The sequence below is a fragment of the Amblyraja radiata genome, chromosome 34 (assembly GCF_010909765.2).
Source record: "Amblyraja radiata isolate CabotCenter1 chromosome 34, sAmbRad1.1.pri, whole genome shotgun sequence".
In the NCBI taxonomy this organism is placed as follows: Eukaryota; Metazoa; Chordata; class Chondrichthyes; order Rajiformes; family Rajidae; genus Amblyraja; species Amblyraja radiata.
In genome coordinates this window covers 21,342,700-21,368,333 of record NC_045989.1, presented here as the reverse complement: position 1 = coordinate 21,368,333, position 25,634 = coordinate 21,342,700, and the positions used below count along the sequence as shown (strand labels likewise).

Sequence of the window (25,634 nt, the reverse complement as noted above, 5' to 3'; positions counted from 1 at the left end):
GAAGGAAACTGAAGGTCCCAGAGAAAACCCAAGCAGGTCACGGGGAGAACGTACAAACTCCGCGCAGACAGCACCCGTGGTCAGGATCGAACCGGGGTCTCTGGAACTGTAAGGCAGGAACTCTACCGCTGCGCCACCCTGCCGCCAATTTGTACTGGGTCTTGCAGTTGCTTGGTAGCTACATAACTATACCATGTCGGGACGACAGATGGCACAATGGGCTAAGTGTTCGGCTGGCGACCGGAAGGTGGCTGGTTCGAATCCCGCTTGGAGTGCATACTGTCGTTGTGTCCTTGGGCAAGACACTTCACCCACCTTTGCCTGTGTGTGAATGTGTGTGAGTGATTGGTGGTGGTCGGAGGGGCCGTAGGCGCAGATTGGCAGCCACGCTTCCGTCAGTCTGCCCCAGGGCAGCTGTGGCTACAGAAGTAGCTTACCACCACCGAGTGTGACTGAGGAGTGAATGAATAATGCGATGTAAAGCGCCTTGAGTATTAGAAAGGCGCTATATAAATCCCATCCATTATTATTATTATTATTATTATTATCTGCATAAGCAATGGAGTAGAAACTCATTGAGTTCAACAACACTGTCTTCATGCCATTAAATGTAGTTTCCTCCCACACCACAAAGATGTGCGGGCTTGTGGGATCTCGACCCAAAATGTCCTTATCTCCAGAGAGGTTGCCTGTCCCGCTGAGTTACTCCAGCATTTTGTGCCTATCTTCGGGTTTGTAGGTTAATTGACCTCTATAAATCACCCCTGGTATGTAGCGAGTGGATGCAATAGCACGACAACATACACTAGCGTGGGCGGGTGATCGATGGTCGGCATGGACTCGGTGGGCCGAAGGGTCAAGGTGTTTCCATGCTTTATCTTTCAATAAATCAAGAGTAAGTTTGTTTAGCTTATTGGGTTGGTAGGAAGTTGAAGCTGCGGTTATGATCAAATCAACACTGATTCCGTTTAATAGTTGAGTCCGTTCAAGATGTCATGTGGTCAACCATGGCTTATATTTATAATGTTGCTGTGACTTCCTAAAGCAGAGTTAAAGCTTAAAGATAGTCCTCAGCCCACCTCCTGGGAAGCTGGGGTGCTGAACATTTGGCCAGCTCCACCTCAGAAATATTTACAGAAGTACACTAAAATGGAATGGAAAATTATGACTTGCCAAAAAAAAACACAGTGCTTGGTGTGTATTAAATCTGCTAATGGCTTCCTCATTGTGGCAGCACAGCGGTAAGAGTTGTTGCCTCACAGCGCCAGAGATCCTGGATCCATGTTCACCTATCCATGTTCACCAGAGATGCTGCCTGAACTGCTGAGTTACTCCAGCACTTTGTGTTTAGTTTAGTTTAGAGATACAGCGCGGAAACAGGCCCTCCGGCCCATCGGGTCCGCGCCGACCCGCGATCACCACACATTAACACTATCCTGCACCCACTAGGGACAATGTTTACATTTACCAAGCCAATTAACCTACAAACCTGGACGTCTTTGGAGTGTGGGAGGAAAGCAAAGATCTTGGAGTAAACCCACGCAGATCACGGGGAGAACGTTCAAACTCCACCCGTAGTCAGGATCAAACCCGGGTCTCCGGCGCTGCATTCGCAGTAAGGCAGCAACTCTACCGCTGCGCCACCGTGCCGCCCTTATAGAGTTTGCTGTCATTCATGTCACCAAACAATCTCAGCCAAGGATGACGTTATGAACCGAAAGGGCTGGCTCTAGAGTTCTCAGAGATGATTCCCATGGAGATGGTGCCCAAGACTTTGTCTCTAACATCAGATACATACAAACTAGTATTCCAGTCCCCCTCACACAAGCCAGAATTGTACTGGTACTCACATAGTCATCTGTGGCATCTTTGACCGATGTGATTGTTAACACCAATACTAAAGGCACTATCGTGGTGAACCAGGAAAGCGAGGAAATATGCGGGATTAACTACAGAGAGAAAAATAATCAGATATACGCAGTGATGATGATGTTAAACAATTCACAAATATATTCTTACAAAATGTATTACATTTATAGCTGTCAATCCAATCATTTCCAAGATAGAAATATGAATAATACTGTAATTCAAATTAGGTATAGTTTAGTTTAGAGATACAGCACGGAAACAGGCCCTTTGGCCCACCGAGTCCGCACCGACCAGCGATCCCCGCACTTTAATACTATCCTACACACACCAGGGCCAATTTACACAAATACCAAGTCAATTAACCTACAAACCTGTACGTCTTTGGAGTGTGGGAGGAAACTGAAGATCTCGGAGAAAACGGGATCTACGTGTGCGGGGAGAACGTACAAACTCCGTCCAAACAGCACCGTAGTCGGGATCGAACCCGGGTCTCCGGTGCTGCAAGCGCTGTAAGTCAGCAACTCTACCGCTGCGCCACCGTGCCATCCACCAAATGTAAATAGGTAAAGTAAATAACATTGTTTTATGGCAGATTAAAATTTGAGTTCCCGATACACCAATCTGTTCCCTATATCCCGTATCTGTACACTGTGGACGACGTCTGTACACTGGGGATGGCTTGATTGTAATCACATAGAATCTTTTCGCTGACTGGATAGCACGCAACAAAAACGTTTTCACCGAAGTTAGACACAAAATACTGGAGTAACTGAGCGTGACAGAAAACATGTCTGGAGAGAAGGAATGGGTGACATTTCATGTCGAGACCCTTCTTCAGACCCAAACGTCACCCATTCCATCTCTCCAGTGTACCTCGGTACACCTGACAATCATAGACTAAATCAAAATATCTCTTGATCTTGCCTCTCCGTGGTATTTCGTGCCCACTCCTCGCCCACCTCTACCCTTTATTAAGGACCCCCCATTCCCAACCTCCACACACATGCACACGTACACACACACACACACATTCGCACACGCACGCACATGTAATTGCACACACACGCACGCACACACACGCAATTGCACACGCACGCAATTGCACACACACGTGCACTCGTACTCACGCACATATACACACGCACTCACATGCACACATACACGTACACACACACATGCGCGCGCGCACGCGCACACACACATGCACTCACGCACACGCACACACACGCACACACACATGCACTCACGCACACACACACACACATGCACTCACGCACACACACACACACACACACACACACACACACACACACACACACTCACACACACACCCGCACGCACACACATACGCACTTGCATGCACATACACTCACTCACACACAATCGCACGCACATATACACATGCACACACACACACACACTTTCTATCGTCCTGAGGGGCCTCTCCTCATATTAAATAAAGGACGTTAAATACCTTCCCTCGAACAACCTGTTAGTTTAGTTTATTGTCAGGTGTACCGAGGTACAGTGAAAAGCTTTTGTTGCGTGCTAACCAGTCAGCGGAAAGACAATGCATCTCTTGCTACTGAAGCAGGGTGGGACAAGGCCTGGAATATCCATTAGCAACAGGAAAGCGATGCATGCCGCACTTGTCCAAAAATATACTAACCTGTAAGAGCAAGAGGAACAAGAAGTATGCATTGGCGACCCGCTGGAACTGCTCGAACAGGTTAATAGGCAGAAATGTGATAACGTTGTATTTTGAGGTCTTGATGCGGTTACTCTGAAAAAGGATAAAAGCAAATAATTCAATGATATTTAAACATAATTGACTGTTACAGCTGCATTTTCCAACTAATGATAAACATGATTTTCACTCATAGAGCAGCTATGTAAACAGTTTGTATAAATGTAAATAGACACAAAATACTGGAGTAACTCAGTGGGACAGGCAGTATCTTTGGATGGGATTGGGTGACGTTTCGGGTCCAGATCCTTCTTCAGACTGAGCATCAGGAGAGAGGGAGATAAGGCCCTGTCCCACTTTCCCGAGTTACTCGCGAACTCTCCCGACTTTTCCCCTTGATTCGAACTCGGGGAATTTCAGGGAATGTCGGTAGCGAGCTCGTAGGAGGTCGTAGGAGTCCTTAGATGTTTCGTAGCGGCTCGTAATGCCAGCTGTAGGAACTCGGGGCATCAGGTACGTCGGGACGTTTTTTCAACAAGTTGAAAAAGGTTCACGAGTAAAAAAAATAGCCTCGTGTACCTACGAACGACTATTACCGTAATTCTCTGAGTTTGAATCGAGGGGGAAACTCTGGAGTGCTCGTGAATAACTCGGGAAAGTGGGACAGGGCCTTTACAGAGGGAAGGAAGTGTAAGGTAAGAGATCAAAAGAGATGCAGATCAAGGAAAATGTAGAATTGACCATTGTTAGCTAGGACAACAAAGCAAACAGAGGTACAATGCAACCAGGGGGACAGTCAGACTGGTCGGAGCTGTCACTATGCACTGATACAGATTTTATTGTTAATATTCAGAACACTTCTTATAACATTTTTCTCTGGTATTTACTCTGTAGTCAGTCTAGTTTAGTTTAGAGATACAGCATGGAGACAATCCCTTCAGCCCATCTTGTTTTCACACTTCTAGACCTCTTGCCTCCCCTCTCCCATCAAGCAAGAGGTACAGAAGTGTGAAAACGCACACCTCCAGATTCAGGGACAGGTTCTTCCCAGCTGTTATCAGGAGACTGAACCAGTCTATCACCAACTAGAGAGAGGTCCTGACCTCCCATCTATCTCATTGGAGACCCTCAGACTATCTTTAATCGGACTTTACTGGACTTTATCTTGTAGAATACATTATTCCCTTTATCCTGTATATGTATGTGGAGATTGGTGGCGCGACTCACCCGTTGCAGCGGCCCCTACAGCCTGTCTGTCTTTTTTTTTTTTTTTTGTCTAGTTAAATGTACGGTTGGTGTTTTTTTTAATACTAGTTTTAAATGTGTATATGTGGGGGGCGGGGGGGGGGAAACTGTTTAAAATCCGGGAGACCCGACCTTTTCCCTGTCGGGTCTCCGTTGTCGTTGGGGCCTAGCACCGTGGAGCGGCCTCCAACCTGAACGACCCGGGGGCTCGGGAGACTGCGGAGCTGCGGACTACTCACCATCGTGGGGCTGGCCGGCCTCGGAGCGTGGGGAGCGGTGGTGACTCGCTGCTGCGACTCGACTCCTGGGGCTCGGAGGCTCCAGCTGCAGCCGCAGATCCGGTGGACTGGGACATCGGGAGCTCGCGGGTCCGGGGGGATAGAGAGACCGCTTCCCGGAGCTCCCGCAACGCGACTTCTCCAGCCCGTGTCGCGGGGTTGGAACGACCCGGAGAGGGGACGTACATCGCCCGGCACGGCTTCATGGCCGTGGGACATTACAGCGCCCGCCGGGGGCTCCAACTTTGTGACATTTAGACCGGAAGCGGGGCCGTACATCGCCCGGCGCGGCCTAAAATGGCCGTGGGACTTATCATCGCCCGCCTGGAGCTTGGACATCGGGAGAGACATGGAGAACAGGGGAGAGAAAAGACTTTGCCTTCCATCACAGTGGGTCCACTGTGATGGATGTTTGTGTGAATGTCTAGGAAATTGTCTTTGTTTGTATGGCTGTGGAAACAGAATTTCGTTTGAGCCTCACTGAGGCTCAAATGACAATAAATGGTATTGTATTGTATACTTTGGATGGCTTGTTTGTAATCAGGTATGGTCTTACAACAAAAAGCGTTTCACCGCACCTTGGTACTCGTGACAAACAATTAAACTCCACTGCAATGTTGTCCTTCCTAACATATTACTCCCTGTCAAGTCCAACAAGGCTGATTGGGGATAATCAGCCATGATCACATTGAATGGCGGTGCTGACTCCTGCACCTATTGTCTATTGTCTATTATCTAAGACCTATTCCATGGCTGATTCTATTAAATCGCCTCTGTGGCATCATCTCAAAACATGGTATCGTGTGAACCCAAAACCCATGGCCACAATTCCCAGGGTGGGAATGCCAAAAGCTAGACCCCGTGGCTTTACAGTGAGGGGGGCTGTTTAACGGAAACATGTGGGGCAAGTTTTTGATGCAGAGAGTGGTGGGTGCCTGGCATGTGCTGCCAAGGGTGGTGGAGGAGGCAGATACAATAGTGGCATTTGAAAGACCTTTGGCTTGGCACTCGAATAAGCAGTAAAAGGAGGGATATGGATCACAGACAGGCAGAGGAGATTCATTTATCTTTGCATTATGTTCAGTATAGGTTTAGGTTGATTGTTGTCATATGCACCAAGGTATAATGGTCCTGTTCCTGTGCTGTACTCTTCCATGTTCTACCAGGTTAGAGTTGTTAAGCAGTGGCACAGATGCGCAGCCCAAAATGTCACCTATCCATGTTCTCCAGAGACTCTGCCAGATCGATTGAGTTACTCCAGCACTTTGTGTTCTTTTGTATAAACCAGCACCTGCAGTTCTTTGTTGCCGCCTTTCTGGAGAACATGAATAGATGGTGTTTTGAGTCGGGTCTGAAGAAGGGTCCCAACGCAAGATGCCATCTATCCATGTTCTCCAGGGAAGCTGCCTGGTCCATTGAGTTACTCCTGCACTTGGTGCCTCTATTGGTATCCGACATATTATTAGCTTTTGAAAATCCGTTAGTTTGCAGCTCATCGAATATCACTAACATTGATATCAGTCACTCATCCATCACAAGCAGACTATGGGTGGAATATTGATAGATGAATCAGCACTTACAGCGTACTCAAACTTTTCATTGTATTCACGGTTATTGGCTATCACTCGCCTCTCCTCCTCTGGAAATGAAAACAGAATGAAATGTAAAATGGACAAACTCAGATGGCAAACAACTGACACAAAGAGATCATAATATTACAAGGAACTTGGCCTACTACCATTACATCTATATGGCTGGTTTTCAACCTCTTCAGCCTGAAGAAGGGTCCCGACCTGAAACATCACCCATTCTTTCTCTCCATAGATGCTGCCTGTCCCGCTGTTACTCCAGCTTTTTGTGTCTATCTTCCGTTTAAACCAGCATCTGCAGTTCCTTCCGACACACTTTGTGATGCGAAACAGGTCCTATTCTCCTAACATTATTCACCTCGACTAAGTCGTCTCTTCACCTCCGTTGCTGCGGAAAATACAATCCCAGTTATCAAATCTTTCTTCAAAGTGAAATAAAAATTCCAGCCCTGCCAACATCTTCATAAATCGCCCCTGGATTCTCTCCAGAGCAATTGCACCCTTTCTATAATGTGTCAGATTCTTACAGCATGGAAACAGGCCCTTCATCCCAACTTGTCCATGCAGATCAAGATGCCCCATCTAAACTAGTCCCATTTGACCACATTTGGCCCATATCCCTGTAAACCTTTTCTGTCCAAATGCTTGTCCAAATGTCTTTTAAATGCTGTCATTTTACCTGCCTACTTCCCCTGGCAGCTCGTTCCACATACCCAACATTCTCTGAGTGAAAATGTTGTCCCTCAGGTTCCTATTAAATCGTTCTCCCCTCACTTTAAACCAATGCCCTCAAGTTCTTGAATCACATATCCCGGGAAAAAGGACACCTTATATATTCCCCTCATGGTTTTTGCTCTTTAAAACAAATTTTTGCTTTATTTTAAATTTCCAGCACCTTCAGAGATTTTGGTTCCAATGTCAAATGGAATCATTAATACTGCAGTTACATTGCCATTTTACACACTCTTGCTTTGGAGACTAATGTGAAAAAAAACCTCCTCAATACAAGTGTGTGGGAAGGAAGTGCAGATGCTGGTTTAAACCGCGAATAAACACAAAAAGCTGGAGTAACTCAGTGGGTCAGGCAGCACCTCTGGAGAAAAGGAATGGGTGACATTTCGGGTCGAGAGCCTTCTGAGTTATTTCAGCTTTTTGTGCCTATCTTCAAAATACAAAAGCAGGTGATGTAATTAGTGGTGGCTATTTATTCCTCCTCAAATTCCCTACCAATGTTTTAATCCGAAGTAATTAACCTAATTGTGGTTTTCATAATGAACCAGATGAGCTTGAGAGTTTCACATCTTTGTTACATAGAAACATAGAAAATAGGTGCAGGAGTAGGCCATTTGGCCCTTTGTGCCAGCACCACCATTTAATATGATCACGGCTGATCATCCAGAATCAGTATCCCGTTCCTGCTTTTTCCCCATATCCCTTGATTCCATTAGCCCAAAGAGCTATATCCAACTCTCTCTTGAAACCATCCAGTGAATTGGCCTCTACTGCCTTCAGTGGCAGAGAATTCCACAGATTCACAACTCTCTGGGTGAAAAAGTATTTCCTCATCTCAGTCCTAAATGGCCTGCTTATTCTTAAACTGTGACCCCTGGTTCTGCACTCCCCCAACATTGGGAACATTTTTCCTGCATTTAGTCTGTCCAGTGAATATAAGCTCAGTCGATCCATTCTTTCATCATATGTCAGTCCCGCCATCCCGGGAATTAACTTGGTGAACCTGACATGTCTTTTCATTTTACAAACTAAAATAGCGTGACTGTAAATGTCCCTCGTATTATAACGTACTCCCATGTTCCCATTGTCTCATGGATCATTAACTTGGCAACATGTTCGGCACAAACATTATGGGCTGAAGGGCCCACTCCTATGTGTAGGAAGGAACTGCAGATGCTGGTTTAAACCAAAGATAGACACAAAAAGCTGGAGGAACTCAGCGGGACAGGCAGCTTCTCTGGGGAGAAGGAATGGGTGACGTTTCGGGTTGAGACATTGCCTTACCTTGTTGTCATATATTTTCACGACATAGGAGGCCATTTAACCCATCTACACCATGCTGGCTCACGGGGCAATCTCACTTCCCTGTAAACTTTTCTTTTCAAATGCCCATCCAACTGCAGAGGCAATCTAACAAAACTAAACCACATTATTTAAAGCATTCAAACTGCAGTTATGTCTTGGCGACATCATTGACGTTTTGGGTCGAGACCCTTCTTCAGACAGGTGAAGGATCTCGACCCGCAACGTCACCCATTCCTTCTCTCCAACCAACTCTCTGCGTAAGTAGACAAAAGTGCTGGCGAAACTCAGCGGGTGCAGCAGCATCTATGGAGCGAAGGAAATAGGCAACGTTTCGGGACGAAACGTTGCCTATTTCCTTCGCTCCATAGATGCTGCTGCACCCGCTGAGTTTCGCCAGCACTTTTGTCTACCTTCGATTTTCCAGCATCTGCAGTTCTCTCTAAAATACTCTCTGTGTAAATTGTACAGATTGAATTTGTTTCCCAGAAGTTGCAGATGTCCCACTTCCCTGCAGAGAGCTATGAAATGGAACTGGTGTCTGCTCTGCCCGACACAAGGTGAGAGGTGAAAGTGTTCCTCCTGCAGTAACCACCAGGCCTGTACAGTCTACGTCAGCATGCTTGGCGTATTGTTGATCATGAGACGAGAGCCAGGCATCGACACAGCCACAAGTTCAGATCAAACAGGGAGGGGAGCGAAGCCTTCATCCCCGACTTTACACACACTTGGTCTCGGAAAGATCAGATAAATTAACACAGAGATAAGTCCATTTCCCTGGAAGCAACGTGGCAGATTTAAATTGCTCCTGTACGCTTTGTCCTGGGAGGCAATTATTCCGACTTTCAAGCACATAATGTTCTTGGCTGTACGAGAAGTCAAGCCTTTCTGGAAACCGACCCAAAATGCCAATCCAACCCCTGGAGACAGCTCCATACAGTTCATTCAATTCCCATCAGTCAAGCTCGAAGATTTTGGTGCAATTTTTAATCTAAAAGTAATTGACACGATTATTGCTGCCATCCCCGTTCTAATTATTGATATGTCAAAGGCATCATCGACCTTCTACTGTAGTTGAAATCTGGAGGCATGGCCTCTCTGTGTTAAACATGAGATAGCAGAGAAGGCCATTCAGCCCTTTGTTTTTGCCTTGATTGGAGGGTATAAGCTATCAGGCGAGGTTGGGCAAACTTGGATTGTTTTCTCAAGACGTCAGAGGTTGAGGGGAGGCCTGGTACAAATGCACAAAGTTATCAGAGGCATAGAGAGGGTAGATAGTCAGAACCGTGTGTAGGATGGTGCTAGTGTATGGGGGTGATTGCTGGTCGGAATGGACTCGGTGGGCCGAAGGGCCTGTTTCTGCGCTGTAAAGTCTGAGGGAATTACATTATTTGAGTTGCAGGCTCACCTCAGGCGAGGAAGTGGCCAACTGAAATTGTAGACTATTGTAAAATGGTTTATGTACTAATTGTGTGAATGAGCAATATAAGTCCATGCAATTAGTGGCTGCTCTTTCCCCACAACCCACAATAACAACATTGAAAGGACACTCGGACATGTTCATGGTCAGGAAAGGTTGAGAGGGATGTGGACCATATGTGGGTAAACGGGAGTATCATGAATGGGACATCAGGGTCAGCATGGAAGAGTTGGGCCGAAGGGCCTGTTTCTGTGCCGTATGCCTCTTTCTTTTCTTACAAGTCTATCAAATAATACAATCTCTAACATTTTTGCTGAATGACTCAGTGATTCTAACCCTGCAAATGTCTCCATTTCCCCCCTGGTATTCTTGAAAGGAGCTGGTTCCAAGATCCTTTTAAGCAACACATTCCAGAATGTAATAAGTCGGCGCTCTAAGAGCAAAAATCCCGTTGGTTCCCCTTGGCCTCTTTGCCAGTGCTTCCAATCTGTCTGACGGGAACTATTCCAACTCTTCCCAGAACTTCCCTCCTTGGCCAAACGCCAGTCCCCACCCAAACCAAAGTAGAAGTCACTTTCGCACCAGAAATCTTTCAAAGAGACAGTTCACGGTGTTTTGTTTCAAAATAAGCTGCTGCGCGGAGGGTGTGACTTCCCCCTGGAAGCCCACAAACATGCTTCATTGCTCGAGCAGCTCCACGCTACAGATTGCAGCTGAATGAACATAACATGAATACTGTTATCTACACTGGAAAAATAGCTGAGTGTTTACCAGCCCGCGAGGCCTTGGGCGGTTTTGTGCAATGGCTGGGAAAGCAAATCCAGCTTGCTCCAAGATTCTTTCTCTGTTCCTCTTCCAAGGGATTTTTTATGTTCTGAAACAAAAGCATCTATTTTCCACTTTCCACCAAAACCCTTGGGTCATACAACATTAAATTATGACTGCTGCATTAAACATGACTTCTGCATGTAAAATGCTTAGTTTAGTTTAGTTTGGATATGTAGCGCGGAAACAGGCCGTTTGGCCCACCGAGTGCATGCCAACCAGTGATCTTAAGGGGTTGGACAGGCTAGATGCAGGAAGATTGCTCCCGATGTTGGGGAAGTCCAGGACAAGGTGTCACAGCTTAAGGATAAGGGGGAAATCCTTTAAAACCGAGTTGAGAAGAACTTTTTTCACACAGAGAGTGGTGAATCTCTGGAACTCTCTGCCACAGAGGGTAGTCGAGGACAGTTCATTGGCTATATTTAAGAGGGAGTTAGATGTGGCCCTTGTGGCTAAGGGGATCAGAGGGTATGGAGAGAAGGCAGGTACAGGATACTGAGTTGGATGATCAGCCATGATCATATTGAATGGCGGTGCAGGCTCGAAGGGCCGAATGGCCTACTCCTGCACCTAATTTCTATGTTTCTATGTTTCTATCCCCGCACACTAACACTAACATACCAGCACACTAACACACTGGGGACAATTTACACTTACACCAAGCCAAACAGCCTACGAACCTGTACGTCTTTGGAGTGTGGGAGGAAACTGAAAATCTCGGAGAAAACCCACGCAGGTCACGGGGAGAACGTACAAACCCCGTACAGACAGCACCCGTGGTCGGGATCGAACCTGGGTCTCTGGCGCTGCAAGCGCTGTAAGGCAGCAACACTATCGCTGCGCCACCGTGCCGCCCTTTGTTGTAGCAAAGGTTTTGAAAACCCTCAGTATCTAATTCTTATATTAATGGCTAAACTGCATAAGGCCAGTCAATAAATATGGATAAAGAGAGTCACGAGTGTTTTCTCATCATATGTCCCGAAACGGAACAATGAAATAGCTACTTGAAGCAGCACAACAGATATGTAAATCCTGAACTCTGTAAACACCATAATAAACAACAGAATCAGTTTTATATAAAAAAACTAACAATAATAATGCCCCAAGTCTATGTAGTTCAGAGCCTATTTGGAGGTTGTAGTGTTTAATAGCCTGATGGTTGTAAGGAAGAAGCTGCTCCTGAACCTGGATGTTGAGCTGCCAAAGGAAGCTATAGAAACAGATATGATCCCGGTTCGATCCTGACTACAGGTGCTGTCTGTACGGAGTTTGGATGCTCTCCCCGTGACCTGCGTTCGTTTTCTCTGAGATTTTCAGTTTCCTTCCACACTTCAAAAAATACATTTTGGCAGATGTACGGATCCAAAGGTTTTAAAGGTCTATGGGCCAAATGCAGGCAAATGGGACAAATGATTCAATATGCCGACTTTGACAGCATGGCTATGATGGGCCGAAGGGCCTGCTTCCATATTGTATAAGTTTTACGACATAGCAATTAGAGAGCTTCATTTAATCAGGTAGAACGCTCATTCAAGTGTCTACATTAGAATTGTTAAAACACCAAATTAATCAGTGTTAGAACAGCTTGCAAAGGAAATTAGTACAAACATTGTTATTAGTTGAGTAACGGGAGAGCTGATAAACAAAACTCTTCAGAGTAAAGGTGATGTTACACCAATTAATTTGAGTTAGTACTGTTGTGAGATTCCTGTTCCACTCACCAATCTGGCAGCTGATCTTCGTGGCAAAAGCTTTGAAAAGATAGACAGACAGTCGTTCAACCCGACAAAGAGTGATAGGACAGAGATTTGGAAAGCTGGGCACTCAGGAGTGGATCGATTGATATGTGGACAGAAGAAGAGATGGGCAAGGAGAAACAGAATAGAGAGAAGTAAACTGGTTGCATTTATATGATACGATACGATAGAGCTTTAATTACGTGTGGGGAAGAACTACAGATGCTGGATTTTTCGAAGATAGACCCAAAATGCTGGAGTAACTCAGCGAGAGAGAAACAAGTGTCACCAAACTTCTGAATTCTCTGGGGTGGAATCCTCTCCAAGACAGACGTGAAGCTCACCATTTGACCTGTTTTTACAAAATGTTAAATGGTCACCTGGACATAGACTACAAGACCTACACCAAACCCAAACCAATTAGGAGCAGACGAGGGCATTCGATCCAATTTGTGATCCCAGCTTCAAAGACAGATGTGTACAGCAATTCGTTCTTCCCCCGCACAATTAAAGCATGGAATAATCTCCACCCAACTATAGTTACCCAACCAGATGCAACTAAATTTAAAGTAGCTCTTTCTTCCCAATAACCCTTTCTGGCTTAAGCCCTCCCTTCACCACCTCCAGTTTAAATTCCATTTGGAATATTTTGGAGGACCAAGAAACCAAGAACCAAGAACCAAGCGGGACATGCAGCATCTCTGGAGAGAAGGAATGGGCGACGTTTCGGGTCGAGACCTTTCTTCAGAATTTTATTTATCCCAGGAGGGAAATTGGTCTGCCAACAGTCATAAAACACAACGAGATACGTGGATCATGAAATTAAAGTGACGGGTGGAAAGACCAGGATTGGGGATGTGCAAAGAGTCAGTCTACTCCACGACAGAAGGGGGGGGGGGGGGGGGGAGTTGTTCAGTGTGATAGCCGCAGGGAAGAAGGATCTCCTGTGGCGTTCTGTGCTGCATCTTGGTGGAACCAGTCTGTTGCTGAAGGTGCTCCTCAGGTTGACCAGTGTGTCATGGAGGGTAGGGGTGAGCCGTTTTGTCCAAAACATTCACAGCCAGACAATATCCCAGTGCTTCATAGGCAATTGCATACTTTAAAAGTGTGGACATTGTTACAATGTGGTCAATAATTACGTACTTTAAATGGTGAACATTGTTTTAACGTCGGCCAATGTATCAGCCAATTTACACACTCGAAGACCCATCAAAAGTGGTGTGACTACTATCTACCTCAAGGGTGACCCTCGGACTATCTTTGATCGGACTTTATTGGCTTTACCTTGCACTAAACTTTCTTCCCTTATCATGTATCAGCACACTGCAAATGGTTTGATTGTAATCGTGTACTGTCTGTCCGCTGACTGGATAGCACGCAACAAAAGCTTTTCACTGTACCTCGGTACAATAAACAATAGACAATAGGTGCAGGAGTAGGTCATTCGGCACTTCGAGCCAGCACCGCCATTCAATGTGAACATGGCTGATCATCCCCAATCAGTACCCCGTTCCTGCCTTCTCCCCATATCCCCTGACTCCGCTATTTTTAAGAGCCCTATCTAGCTCTCTCTTGAAAGCATCCAGAGAGCCTGCCTCCACCGCCCTCTGAGGCAGAGAATTCCACAGACTCACAACTCTCTGTGAGAAAAAGTGTTTCCTTGTCTCCGTTCTAAATGGCTTACTCCTTGTTCTTAAACTGTGACCCCTGGTTCTGGACTTCCCCCAACATCGGGAACATGTTTCCTGCCTCTAGCGTGTCCAAACCCTTAACAATCTTAAATGTTTCAATGAGATTCCCTCTCATCCTTCTAAACTCCAGAGTGTACACGTGACAACAAACTGTCCATCTCACAGCTAAACTTTCGAATCCATACAATGATGGTGAATGCATTGTGTTAGAAACTTGATGGAATGGAACAGGAGTTATTAACGTGTGCTGGGAGATTTGAGGCACAGAGACCTTATCCAGCTCAGTTACAGACAGCTTCAGCCATGAACCTGATCAACATTGGAATACCATACAAGAGAGTTAAAGGAGAGGAGAGAGGCGACAGTTCACAGGAACAGTGCCACTTAATCAAGCGCGCGGGCCTTTGGATTTAGAATAATGGTGCCAATAACGGCTGTGCTTGCATCTGTAATATTTGCAAAGAGATTTTCACTGTGAAGTTGCACGTGTGACAAATAAAACAGCATTTAACCACTGACCATTGTTCCATGAAATGTGCGGCACGGTGGCGCGGCGATAGAACTACTGCCTTACAGCGCCGGAGACCCGGGTTCGATCCTGACAATGGCTGCTGTCTGTACGGAGTTTGTACGTTCTCCCCGTGAGTTTTCTCTGAGATCTTCGGTTTCCTCCCACACTCCAAAGACGTACAGGTTTGTAGGTTAATTGGCTTGGTGTAAATGTAAAATTGTCCTTAGTGTGTGTAGGGTAGTGTTAGTGTGCGGGGATCGCTGGTCGGAGCGGACTCGGTGGGCCGAAGGGCCTGCTTCCGCGCTGTATCTCTAAACTAAAAATTAAAGGTCAACATTGCTTCTGTAGAAGGATGTTGCAGGGATTAAAACTCATCAGTGATTTGTACATTGTTTTCGAACCGTGCTGAGTCGAGCTGGAAAAACTGAGGATATGAAGGAACAACTCATTCAGCCATGTACCAGGTGACTTATTAACACCATTCAGACGAGTTGAAAGTAACGTGGGCAATGATCAAAGGCAGGAACTGTTGTGATCTTATTCCAGTGACCTCCAGGGAAAGGATAAATTGAAACGGGCACAATACCACAACATGAGTAGAAGGGAGTGACCATATGTGGTCCATTAACCCAAAATCCATCCGATATTAAAGCAGAAAATGCTGGAAACACTCTTCTGTCAAAAGAAAGTGTTTCATGTCTGGAGACCCTTCATCAGAACTTATATCCCATAATGAATCTCTTCAGATTTGCCTTCTGGGGATACTGCGTGTAATTATTCACTTGCAATGTTGTTCCACTGGAAAGACACAGCGTGGAAACAGGCCCTTCGACCCACAGAGTCCACGCCGACCATCGATCACCCGTTCACACTCATTCTGTGTTATCCCACTTTCTCATCCACTCCCCGCACACTAGCAGCAGTTTACAGAGGGCCAATTAAAGTACACACCCGCACGTCTTTGGGATGCGTGGGGAAACCGGAGCAGGCAGAGGAAACCCACCCGGTCACAGGGAGAACGTGCAAACTCCACACAGACGGAACCCAAGGACAGGATTGAACCCGGGTCTCTGGCGCTGTGAGGCAGCAGCTCTACCAGCTGCGCCACTGTGCTGTCCAATGTTGTACATTTTTGTGGACAGGGTTAAACTTGAATCTTGTCTAAACTCCAACATTAGTAATGGGCCATGTACACGAGAGCACTGGTGCTAACAAAAATAAACTGGGTGGAAAATATAAATGGTCTAAAAATGGCCCAAGAGAATTCTGTACAATGGGTACTAAGTTTAGCTCAGTTTAGTTTACTTTACAGATACAGCACAGAAACAAGTCCTCAAGCCCACCAAGTCTGCATGGACCAGCGATCCTCCTACACTAACACTATCCTACACACACTAGGGACAATTTACAAATTTGCCAAGCCAATTAGCCGACAAACCTGCACATCTTTGAAGTGTGGGAGGAAACTGGAGCTCTTATCGAAAACTCACGTGGTAACAGAGAGAACGTACAAACTCCGTACAGATAGCACCCGTAGTCAGCATCAAACCCAGGTCTCTGGTGCTGCAAGGCAGCAACTCTACTGCAGTGCCAACTGGTCGACCACAGCTCCAAATAATGCTACCCGTTAACTTAGGACTTTCTTTCCAAATAGTCAGTGACTAGAAACAGAATGGGACGTATACTCATCACAAAGCGATGGACAATTTTTAACATGAGAACAGTAACTTAAGGCTGCTCAATCAGAAGGCAAATACATCAGCGCTATAGATTCTACTGCTGATGAGAGTGCAGAACGCATGCATAACAGGACATTTCATCAAAATGCATGTCAACATACTTCAAAATCCATTTCTAATTAAATCGCTCCTTCATTCATCAAAGCAGTAGGGGGATCTTTCCTCGAGTTAACTTCTTTCATTATAAGCACAGCTTCCTGGTATTGGATTAATCATTTATTGTAAATGTATTAAAATCTCCAGGAAGTTATTACAGCCCTACTCAGGGAAGGGGAGGGGAGGGGGGTAGAGTTAGCGAGTCGGTGTTTACTTATGCACAACCTTTTCATTCCAAGTGACCTGACCGCATAGCAAATGGAATTTATTACAGCAAATTTGCTCAGAATCACTTTGAAAATTACACAGGGATTACCACAAGACACCTTTGAAAGATGTGAATGTCAATATATATTATGACAGGCAGCAATTAACGTCGATCAGAGAATAAAGGCGACACTTGTGATATTAAGAGGACAGTAGATTTTTAGTTCTAATTATTGATTATTGGGCGTGCACATCTCTGAAGATCTCTCCTGGTCCGAGAGCACTGATGCTATTATAAAGAAAGCACATCAGCGCCTCTACTTCCTGAGAAGATTACGGAGAGTCGGTTTGTCAAGGAGGGCTCTCTCTAACTTCTACAGGTGCACAGTAGAGAGCATGCTGACCGGTTGCATCGTGGCTTGGTTCGGCAACTTGAGCGCCCCGGAGCAGAAAAGACTACAAAAAGTAGTTTTGAGTTTCAAGCTACAGCATGGAAACAGGCCTTTCGGCCCACTGAAGCCATGCAGACCAGCGATCACCTGTGTTCCAGTTCTACACTGCCCCGTCCCAGCCACCAAAGGCAATATACGGAGGCTAAACATGCAAGTCTTTAGAATGTGGGAGGGAACTGGAGCACCCGGAGAAAACGCATGTGGTCACAGGGAGAACGTACAAACTCCACACGGACAGCACTCACAGTTAGGATTGAACCCGGGTCCCTGGTGCCGTGAGGCAGTAGCTCTACCAGCTGTGCCACTGTGCTACCACTGAGTTGGTCCAAAGGGCTGTATGACTTGAGAACGATGCAATTAATTAATAGCAATGCCCACTGCGTTCATCCATATTCTTCATAAATTCTAGGAGCAGAATTAGGCCATTCGGCCCATCAAGTCCAAACTGCCATTCAATCATGGCTGATCTATCTCTCCCTCTCAACCCCATTCTCCTGTCTGCTCCCCATGACACCCATACTAATCAAGAATCTGTCCCTCTCCACATTTAAATATCCATTGACTTGGCCTCCACAACCTTCTGTGGCAATGGAATTCACAGATTCACCACCCTCTGACTAGAGATATTCCTCCTCATCTCATTTCTAAAGATACATCCTCCCACATCCCAAAAATATCCATTGGTTTGGCCTCCACAGCCTCAGACTAATGACATTCCTCCTCATCTCCTTCCTAAAGATGCATCTTTTATTCTGACTGGTCTTAGACTCTCCCACTAGTGGAAACATCCTCCCTAGGTCCACTCATTCCAAGCATTTGGTAAGTTTCATTGACGTCCCCACATCCTTCGAATCTCCCGCGATTGCAGGCCCAGTGCCGTCAAACGCTCATCATATGTTAACCCAGTCATTCCTGGGATCTTCTACTTATCGAGTCCACACACAAGATTAGAAGTTGTTCGGCCAGAGCTGAACACAAGTCTCAGCATCTGCATACAATGGTGTATGTCTTATGCTTCTTGTGCTTCTTGTGCGTGGTGGTGGAAAGATTGGTGGAAACAGGGGCGCGACGAGAACGCTCTTTCCTTGACTCCATTCCAGGGATCATTCTCTGGACCATCTCTAACGCCAGCACAACCTTCATCAGATATGGACCCGAAACTGCTCTTGCATGCAATGCCTAGTGCAGCACAGTCTTGTTATGTGAGGGACTGCTGGCTGCATCCCGGCTCCCACTGTGTGTCTGTCACATCTCCGCCTGGAAAGATGCTGAGGGGGTGGGTACAAACGGCAATTGGGATTTCCAACTGTGCAGCTCAACTGCTGTTCCCATCCATCATCCGAGGCTCGGAATATTTTACTTTTACAAGTTGCCTATATTGCTTCAAGCTCAGAGACTTGTGCATAAACTTGCTTTCAACATTCCCGCTGAGCTAATATCTTTCTAAACTATTCAATGCACTTTGGGCGGCACGGTGGCGCAGAGGTAGAGTTGCTGCCTTACGGCGCCCGAGACCCAGGTTCGATCCTGACTACGGGTGCTGTCTGTAAGGAGTTTGTACGTTCTCCCCGTGACCACCTGGGTTTTCTCCGGATGCTCCGGATTCCTCCCACACTCAAAAAATATCCATTGATTTGGCCTCCACAGCCTCTGTGGCAATGAATTTCACAGATTCACTACCCTCTGACTAAAGAAATACCTCCTCATCTCCGTCCTAATGGACCTCTGATCCCAGACTCTCCCACTAGTGGAAACATCCTCTCCGCATCCACTCTATCCGGGCCGTTGAACGTTTTGGTAAGTTTCAATCCTTCTAAACTCCAGCAAGTAGAGGTACAGTGCCGTCAAACACTCAACGCTTGGTGCAGAATAAAGTGGCTTTGATTGGAGATGGAGATGAGATGGAATATCTTACAACATAGAACATAGAAAAATTGGGATCAGTCTGAAGAAGGGTTTCGGCCCGAAACATCGCCTATTTCCTTCGCTCCATAGATGCTGTTGCACCCGCTGAGTTTCCCCAGCAATTTTGTGTACCTTCGATATTCCAGCATCTGCAGTTCCTTTTTGAACACATAGAAAAATTCAGTTGGTGCCGAACATGATGCCAAGACAAACTCTTATCTGCCTGCACATGATCCATATCTCTCCGTTCCCTGAGCATCCATGTGCTTGTCCAAACGTATTGTGCAACTTTGGATTTATTGAGCTGCAGTCATTAATATATTTGAAGTAAATTTCGATAAATGCTCAACTTAACGTTAAGAAACATTTGGACAGGTACATGGATAGGACCGGTTTGGAGGGATATGGGCCAAACGCAGGCAGGTGGGACTAGTGTAGCTGGGACATACAATACGATACAATAGAACTTTATTTATCCCAGGAGGGAAAATTGATCTGCCGACTGTCATAAAAACACAAGATACATGAAATTAAAGAGGGGGAGTGGAAAGGATTGGGGATGTGTAATGATTGGGGCGGGGGGAGTCAGTCTACCCCACGACAAAAGGGGGGAGGATTGTGCAGTTTGATGTTGGCTGGTTGGGCCAAAGGGCCCGTTTCCACGTTGCATCACTTTATGACTCTATTCAGGGAAGTCACGGGAAAAGGGGAAAGCACAAGATAGCAGTGGTGAGTCCATGATGGAATCAGCCATGATATGATGGAAACTGTGATGGGAACATATCAGCCATGATATGATGGGTATGACTGTTCCTGTCTCCTCTTGCTAAGTAGTAGTTAAAACCCCTCTTGCTAAAATGATAGTTGAAAGATTAAAACCCAAAAGAAAGGGAAGGACAAAGTATTGAGGGCGGCAGCTGGTGGAGTTGTTGTCTCACAATGCTGCCGACCGCGGTTCGATCCTGACCTCAGGTGCTGTCTCTACGGAGTTTCTACGCTCTTCAAGTGACCGTCACCATTCGGCCCATTCGGCCCATCAAGCCAACTCCGCTATTCAATCATGGCTGATCTAGATGCAGGCTAGATGCAGGAAGATTGTTCCCAATGTTGGGGAAGTCCAGGACAAGGGGTCACAGCTTAAGGATAAGGGGGAAATCCTTTAGGACCGAGATGAGAAAAACATTTTTCACACAGAGAGTGGTGAATCTCTGGAACTCTCTGCCACAGAAGGTAGTTGAGGCCAGTTCATTGGCTATATTTAAGAGGGAGTTAGATGTGGCCCTTGTGGCTAAAGGGATCAGGGGGTATGGAGAGAAGGCAGGTACGGGATACTGAGTTGGATGATCAGCCATGATCATATTGAATGGCGGTGCAGGCTCGAAGGGCCGAATGGCCTACTCCTGCACCTATTTTCTATGTTTCTATATTTCTATCTCTGCCTCCTAACCCCATTCTCCTGCATTCTCCCCATAACCTCTGACACCCGTACAAATCAAGAACCTATCTATCTCTACCTTAAAAATACCAACTGTCTTGGCCTCCACAGCCTTCTGTGGCAAAGAATTCCACAGATTCACCCCGCTAAAAATGTTCCGAAAAGAACATCCTTTAATTCTGAGACTATGACCTCTAGTCCTAGATTATCCCACCAGTGGAAACATCCCTTCCACATTCACTCTATCCAAGCCTTTCACTATTCCTCCCACATATCAAAGCCTTACGGGCTTGTAGGTTAATTAGATTCTGTAAATCGCCCTTGGTGTGTAGGGACTGGATGTTACCACACTTCAGAAACACCTCACTTGTTGGAAAGTCTGGATGACGCAATCCTCTGAAAAGCATTTTATAATTGTCTCTCTTTGGAATGATTTTAGTTTTTAGTTTTACTTTTGGAGATACAGCGAGGGCAGTCTCGGACCACCGAGTCCACACCGACCATCGATCACCCATTCACACTAGTTCTACGTAACTCCATTTTCACATCCACTCCCAAGGCAAAGTAGCGACAATTTTACTGAAGTCAATTAACCTGCTAACTCACCACGTTTAGGGAGGAAACTGGAGCACCTGCGGACACAAGGATAACGTGCAAACTCAACGCAGACAACACCCGAGGTCAGGATTGAACCTGGGTCACCGGCGCTGTAAGGCAGTGGATCGGCCTACCTGCACCATTGTGCCACCCTAATGATTAGATGATCTACCTTAGAGGGAAATTAAAAGTTGCCGGGGCCTCAGAGATAATTTCTCTCACTTCTGTTTAGACATTAGACTTTTGAGATACAGGCTCTTCAGCCCCCCCCCCCCCCCCCCCCCCCCCCCCCACCCCCCTGAGTCTGTGCCAACCAGCGATCACCCCATACACTAACACTATCCTACACACCAGAAACAATTTTACTGAAGCCAATTAACCTACAAACCTGCACGTCTTTTGAGTGTGGGAGGAAACCAGAGGACTCACGTGGTCACAGGGAGAACGTACAAACTCTGCACAGACAGCATTCGTGGTCAGGATCAAACCCGAGTCTCTGGCAGCGTAAGGCAGCAACTCTACCGCTGCGCCACCGTGCCACCCTTGAAAATAATTAATTTAAGAGAGTCCATGACTGATGTTATGCACACCTGTAAGAACAGATGTGGTTTCAATTTAACAAACCTTCCGAAAACTTCATAGAACTTCAATAGAACTTCATCTCAAGCTCATAACAAACTGAAAGATCAGTCAGCGAAATAAATATTCAAAGCCTAGTTTTCTCAAGCAATGCAACTTTTCCAAAGTTTTACAATTTGGACTTTGATAGGTCATTTGTTTTTGAAGGAGTTCGGATCATTAAATTAAATTAAATCGGGGTCACTCTTGCCTCAACTCCAGAACAATTTGAATAGTTGAAGGCCTCTTAAGATATGGGGCAAAGGAATTTCACAAATGCATCACGCATCCAAACATTCCCAGCAGGAAAGCAAAGAAATCACTTTCACAACAGGGTGGATAAAGCAGAGTTATAATCAAAGACAAATTGCAACATGTATGGTAAATATTGCCTTGAGTATGATTTTAAATCATTTAATTACACATGCGGGTTTTCAAAAGGTGTTTTAATGTGGTGACATATCAATAAAAAGTGACTGAAGTGAGAATCAGTGAACAAAAGTTGACCGAATCCAATGACTTCCAACCAAGATATGCTAACAATTTTAAGTACTATTCCTGGCCAGTTACTCACTGCAGGAGAATATAATGGATAAAATCTGTGAGTCGATAGTGTGCCCAGCTATAGAAAGGATATATTAAGCTGGAAAGAGTGCAGAAAAGATTCAGAAGAATGGAATGGATGGCTAAGGAGAAACAGGAACTGCCGCTAATGCTGCATGACATGACAAGTTCTCAGGAATGAGTAGGTTAACCTATGACGAACATTTGTCAGCACCGGGCCTGTACTTGCTGGAGTTTAGAAGAATGAGGGGGGACCTCATTGAAACGTACAGAATAGTGATAGGAGTGGATGTGGAGAGGATGGCTAGTGGGAGAGTCTAGGATTAGAGGTCATAGCCGCAGAAATAACGGATGTTCGTTTAGGAAGGAGATGATGACTAGTAGGGTTGCCAACTGTCCCGTATTAGCCGGGACATCCCGTATATTGGGCTAAATTGGTTTATCCCATACTGGACCGCCCTTGTCCCATATTTGACTGCTACTCCTCGGGTCGAGGGGATTGTCGGGTCAGAGTGCCACGTCCGGCCCCGCCTCACCCGTCCCGACAGCCCATGCAGCCCATGGAGTGCAGCAGCAGTGCCTCACCCATGGCCCCGTCGGTCGGCAGCCCGGCCAGCTGTCCGACCTTCGGACCTTCGCTTACCGCCGACACCACCACCACCCCTCCTTCTCATGGGGCCAATCATCAGTTCATGAGTTGGATGGGGTGCCGGACTGCCAAAACTCCTCAGCTGGCCCGCCGGCTGGGCTTTGTGTGCAGTCCAGCACCCGGGCCAACTCATCATTCACTCAATTCATCCCTTAATTTGACCATTTGTCCCTTATTTGGGAGTGAGAAAGTTGCCAACCCGAACCACTCGTCAGGATCGAGCACAGATCCCTGGTTCAGTTCAGTCCAGTTTAGTTTATTGGCACCTGTACAGTGAAAAGCTTTTGTTGCGCGCCCACACAGTGTGCAGATACATGATGAGGGAATAATGTTTAGTGCAAGATAAAGCCAGCAATGATAGTTCGGGGGTCTCCAATGTGGTAGATAGTAGTTCAGGACTACTCTATTTATGGTAGGATGGTTCAGATGCCTGATAACAGGTGGGAAGAAACAGTCCCTGAATCTGGAGGTGTGCGTTTTCACACTTCTATACCTTTTGCCCGATGGGAGAGGGGTGAAGAGGGAGTGGCCAGGGTACATGAGGTCACAGCTCCACCACCTATTTGTTCAAACTTTTAAAAATAATTCATATTATTCAATTAACTGAATTAAAATTCTTCACCAGCCTTTGTGGGATTTGAAATCATATCTCCAGCAGGTTGCTATGATCAGGAAAAAGTATTCCTACTGGAATCCTGCTTAATACACCCGATCTATAAAATCTAATTTCTGGATTATTATAGACCTTGATGACGATACTGCAATAATTATTCTAACAGAATAACATTAGTCCCAATCGCATTTTAATATCTTTGAACAGTAGGATTGTGGAAACACTCCCAGATAAACTAGTACTTAGATCATAGACCAGTACAGTTTGTTTAAAAAAAGAACTGCAGATGCTGGTAAAATCGAAAGTAGACACAAAATGCTGGAGTAACTCAGCGGGTGAGGCAGAAATGTCGCCAATTCCTTCTCTCTATAGATGCTGCCTTACCCGCTATAGACCAGTGCAGCACAAGAACAGGCCCATCGGCCCACAATGTCTGTGCCAAATTCAATGCCAAGCTAAACTGATCTCATCTGCCCGTGCATGGTCCATATCCCTCCATTCCCCACATAGCCACTGCCCAGTCCATCACCGGCTCTGACCTCCTCATCATCGAAGGGATCTATCGCAGTCGCTGCCTCAAAAAGGCTGCCAACATCATCAAAGGCCCACACCATCCTGGCCACACACTCATTTCACTGTTGCCATCGGGAAGAAGGTACAGGAGCCTGAAATCTGTAACACCCAGGTTCATCCCCACAGCCATCAGGCTATTAAACACAACATCAAATAAGCTCTGAACAATAGTAGTCTATTATTATTATTATTATTATTATTATTGCACTATATCTGTTTATTTATTGTGTATATATGGTCTATGGTCAATAGACACACTGAACTTTTATCTTGCCTTTTGAATTATTTTTTCATATTTTGAATAGCTGCAGCAATTAAAGGGCCTGTCCCAATTGGAGATTTTTTCGGCGACTGCCGGCGTCATATCAGTGTCGTCAAAAGATTCTGAACATTTCGAAATCCAGCGGCGACAAAACAAATGGTGCGACATCTGAAAAAACACGTCATCATGCCGCATCACGCATTTTTCGGTGTCCTGATACGTCAGTCAATGATGCCGGCAGTGGTCGAAAAAAATCGGCGTGGGACAGGCCCTTAAGAATTTAATTGTCCTATCTGGGACACATGACAATAAAACTCTCTTGACTTGACGATCTAAAAGCCTCTTAAATGCTCCTATGATATCTCACCCCTGGCGATACATTTCATACAATCATCACTCTCTGTGTCAAAAGATGTTGTTCCGCTCACCTCTTTTAAACTTGGCCTCCTTCACCTTAAAGCTATGCCCTCGAGTCTTTGACATTAACACCCAATATATGCCTCTCACAGTGTTATGTCGTTTTATCAGGTCTCCCGATGGCCTCTGACACTTCAGGGATAACAGTCCAAGTTTGTCAAAACTCTCCCTATAGCTGATACCGTCTAATCCAGACAACATTGTGGTAGCATAAATCATCTTCAATATTCTAACATTGTTTTTTTTTAAACAAATAACAACATTAAAAACAAAACAGCTAAGTGCAAAAGCCATGGGGAACCAGAGGGGTCCCAAAATATGTCAACTTATTACAACTGAACTATTTACTATTTCAGTATCTAGATAATATAGATACGAAAACATTGACACTGTCTCAAATACCTGAACCACTCCAGTCATTCCATCTTTTCCCTGCTCCCATCCAGCAGAAGGTACAGAAGCTTGAAAGCACGCACCACCACACTCAGGAACAGCTTCTTCCCCACTGTTATCAGGATTTAAACAGTCCTTCTATAATCTAGGGTATTGTCCGATTCACCTCTACCCCATTGCGGACATTGTCAATGAAACTGATGAGCTACAATACTGAGAACTATATCCT

The 25,634-nt window shown here is 45.7% G+C and overlaps 1 protein-coding gene across 3 annotated transcripts in view; it reads right to left on the bottom strand.

Moving 5' to 3' along the window:
* atp8b4 (ATPase phospholipid transporting 8B4 (putative)) overlaps nt 1-25,634 on the bottom strand; it is a 147,774-nt gene that overhangs the window by 70,108 nt on the left and 52,032 nt on the right. For all 3 annotated transcript variants that reach the window (XM_033050630.1, XM_033050631.1, XM_033050629.1), the window contains exons 4-6: nt 6,660-6,718; nt 3,539-3,652; nt 1,851-1,949 (exon numbers count right to left, since the gene is read on the bottom strand). In XM_033050630.1, the coding sequence (XP_032906521.1) occupies nt 1,851-1,949; nt 3,539-3,652; nt 6,660-6,718 (272 nt within the window). The remainder of the gene's footprint in view (nt 1-1,850; nt 1,950-3,538; nt 3,653-6,659; nt 6,719-25,634) is intronic.